We start from the raw sequence: 3,101 nt of genomic DNA, 5'->3' as shown, positions 1-3,101 counted from the left end.
CCCCCTGATCCCAAGGCCCCTCCGCAAACCTCACTTGAAGCCTTGGCGCTCTGCACTCCATTCCTCGCTTCGAAAATCACTCATTTTCTCACATTTCCTTCCCAAATTCGAGCCGCTGTTCTGAGTTGTTTTCTTATTCACGTCTGTCCCTGGTGTTTGAACGTCTGACCCAAGATGGCTTTGGCGCCTCCGCGTGGTCTGGCCATCTCCCTGGGCTCTGCGGTCTCCATCTGCGGAGGCGGGTTTCCCTCGGCAGGCGACACCGTGCTCTGGGTTCGCCCTCGTCCCCTCCTCTCCCGACAAGGACACCAGTCCCACCACGGGGTCCCACCCTCATTACGTACCCTCATCTCACCCTGGCCGCCTCCTGAAGGCCAATCCCCTCACACCATAGCCCCCCCCACTGGGGTGTCGTTTGGACACGGGACGCATTCCATCCACGGCCCTCAGCACGTCTCCTGTCCCCATGCTCACAGCCACCCGAGGCACGGCTGCTGGCTGTGCTCAAGCCCCACCTCGCAATGAGCTGCCCTCTGTCCCTCCAGGGAAGCCAGCCGTGAGTTGGCGCTTCGCCAGGTTGATGGTGGTTTTCTCATCCGGCCTGAAAACAGGAGCAAACCCAGGCCTGACCCCTGTCACTTGTTTCTCCCTGGCTACCCACCCCACATTTGTCACTGAGCATGAGCTACTACTGCCCCTTCTCAGCCGTGCCTCTCGGAAAGACCGGACACCACACTCAGAACTGGTTTCGTTTTTCTTTATTTTCTTAAAAAAAGCCCCTAAGTTCTATGGCTTCCAGGAAGCATCAGAGAAACGAAGTGCCATTTCTGTACACTTTGTAAAGCAAGACCTAGACGCACGGCCGCTGCGCCAGCTGCTCCCCGAGGCACCGAGGCCCCCACTGGTCGGGCCTCCGCTCACCGGCAGGAGGGGCGGGGCTCCAAGGCGCTCGTCGCCGCTGCCGGCCCCAGTGCTATGCGGGGGGCGGCGGGAACGCCTGCCGGCCACGCCCCCCAGCTTTGGTGCAGCATTTTGGTCGGTGCCGCCCCAGCCCGCGTCCCCTCTCGTTCAGGGAGGCCCAGGGCGGGCACGCCCCGGCAGCAACGTCCCCCAGCGCCCCCTCGAGAAAACTGCCTTTGGATCGAGGGAGACGAGCTGGACCTGATGACACTAATGAGGCAGGCGGGCTGGACGTCGCGGGTGGCCGGGGCCTCCAGGTCACACTACTCACTTCAGCAGGCGCGGCAGGAGGGGCGCAGGCGGCCGCCGTTTTCCTTTTCCTTACTTTAAATAGTTAATGCTCTCAGAGGGGAGGGCGAGACAGGTGTAGAAATTTCGGCCACAGTCTTGTGAAGGAAGGAGTGACCCACGTGGGGGCAGCGGGCAGCCCCGGGTCACGTGTGTCCTGGCCGTAGGCCACACCGCTGCAGCAGGAGGGTGCGCGGTGCCACCACCAGAGTCACTTGTGTCTCTGCAGTGATTTCCTCTTTCTCCTCTTGAAGAAACAGCAGCACCTGGAGGTGGGCGGCCTGGGGAGTGAGCGCTGGTGGGGTGGGCCCCAGGCGTCCCCGCCCCCAGCCACTGCCCCTGGCCTTACTTGGTGTCGTCTGCCACCTCCACCTCTGCAGGCGCTGTGATGGGAGCGTTGGAGTGACCGGCGGTGGGATCGTCAGCATTCAGCTCCCCGTTGGTGGAGTTCAGCGCCTGGGGGGCGGGCGGCGGCAGCGGGTCACGTGGGCCGTGATCTCCACCCCCCGAGGCTGTTGGGGTCCTCCCCCCCGCCTCTCACCTGGTTTTTACTGTACAGCTGGGCCTTTTCCCGAGGCTGCGTCTGCGCGGGCAGGTCAGTGTGGACTGTGCCGATGGGCGTCGGCTGCAGGGGGGCAGGAGGCGGCGCTGAGGCCCGGCGCCCGGCACCGGGTCCCCCTCCGCGCCCAGGACCCCGCCCGCCCCCGGCCCCGCCCCCACGTACCAGGGGCTTCCCCGCCCAGTCGTACTCGTAGTCGAACACGAAGCCGCTGCGGTCGAAGAGGTCGGTGAACAGCTTGCGCAGGTAGTCGTAGTCGGGCTTCTCGAAAAAGTCCAGGCGCCGCACGTAGCGCAGGTACGTGGCCATCTCCTCTGTGGGGAGCCGGCAGGGCTGGGGTGTGGATCTGGGCTGGACACAGGGTTGGGGGGGGGGCAGCCGCGCGAACAGCGGGCACGGGGCGCCCTCACCTGGGAAACTCTCGCAGAGCACCTCGATGGGCGTGGCCCGCTTGGTGTCCCCGATCTTCTGGTAGCGCTCCTTGAGCGTGTCCGCCTGTGGGGAGACCGGTCAGTGCCGCCACCGGCAGCCCCGGCCCACTCCCCGGCTACCCCGAGACCCCGACCCACCTTGAGCCCCTGCCAGGGCAGGCTGCCACGCAGGAAGTACATGAACATGTGGCCCAGCGCCTCCAGGTCATCCCGGCGGCTCTGCTCTGCGGGGGGACAGCAGGTCAGCGCGGCCCGCGCGCCCCCCCGCCCGGCCCGCGCGCCGCTCACCCTTGCCCAGGTGCGTGTTGATGCTCATGTAGCGTGCCGTGCCCGTCAGGCTCTTGTGCTCGCGGTACGGGATGTGCTTCTTGGTCTCGGGGTCGATGTACTCCTTGGCCAGGCCGAAGTCGATGATGTGGACGGCGTGCTGCCGCTTGCTGCCTGGCCGCCCCACCAAGAAGTTCTCGGGCTTCACGTCCCGGTAGATGAGGCTCTTGGTGTGCACGTACTCCATGCGCGTGATCTGAGAGGGGACGCAGTGTCCTCACCTGTCCAGGCCCTGCCCCTCCATCCCGGGCCCCGCCCCATTGCCCCGCCCACACCTCCCTACACCAGGCTCCACCCCCCCTCCTAGGCACGGGCTCAGCCCTCCCCCCCAGCCGAGGGTCCCCCAGCCCGCACCAGCTGGATGGCGATCATGAGCACCGTCTTGAGCGTGAATGTGCGGTCACACAGGTCGAACAGGTCCTCCAGGCTGGGCCCCAGCAGCTCCAGCACCATGGCGTTGTACTTCCCGCAAGGGCCGAAGTAGTACACCTGAGGGACGCCCTCTGTGGGCCGGAGCGCACACAGATGCCTGCGGG

General features: G+C 65.8%; 1 protein-coding gene across 5 annotated transcripts in view; it reads right to left on the bottom strand.

Moving 5' to 3' along the window:
• Window positions 1-743: 743 nt before the first annotated feature.
• Window positions 744-3,101, bottom strand: part of CSNK1G2 (casein kinase 1 gamma 2) — a 29,603-nt gene continuing 27,245 nt past the window's right edge. For 4 of the 5 annotated variants that reach the window (XM_011372615.1, XM_011372613.2, XM_011372616.2 and 1 more), the window contains 7 exons: window positions 2,527-2,761; window positions 2,377-2,462; window positions 2,218-2,302; window positions 1,973-2,121; window positions 1,790-1,873; window positions 1,598-1,704; window positions 744-1,514 (listed from right to left, as the gene is read on the bottom strand). In XM_011372615.1, the coding sequence (XP_011370917.1) occupies window positions 1,460-1,514; window positions 1,598-1,704; window positions 1,790-1,873; window positions 1,973-2,121; window positions 2,218-2,302; window positions 2,377-2,462; window positions 2,527-2,761 (801 nt within the window). In that variant the 3' untranslated portion in view covers window positions 744-1,459. The remainder of the gene's footprint in view (window positions 1,515-1,597; window positions 1,705-1,789; window positions 1,874-1,972; window positions 2,122-2,217; window positions 2,303-2,376; window positions 2,463-2,526; window positions 2,762-3,101) is intronic. The other variant, XR_002783396.1, reaches the window with a different exon arrangement.

This window comes from Pteropus vampyrus, unplaced genomic scaffold, assembly GCF_000151845.1.
Source record: "Pteropus vampyrus isolate Shadow unplaced genomic scaffold, Pvam_2.0 Scaffold212, whole genome shotgun sequence".
NCBI classification, from domain to species: Eukaryota; Metazoa; Chordata; class Mammalia; order Chiroptera; family Pteropodidae; genus Pteropus; species Pteropus vampyrus.
Note: the sequence above shows the minus strand (reverse complement) of the source record. Positions and strands in the feature narration are given on the sequence as shown.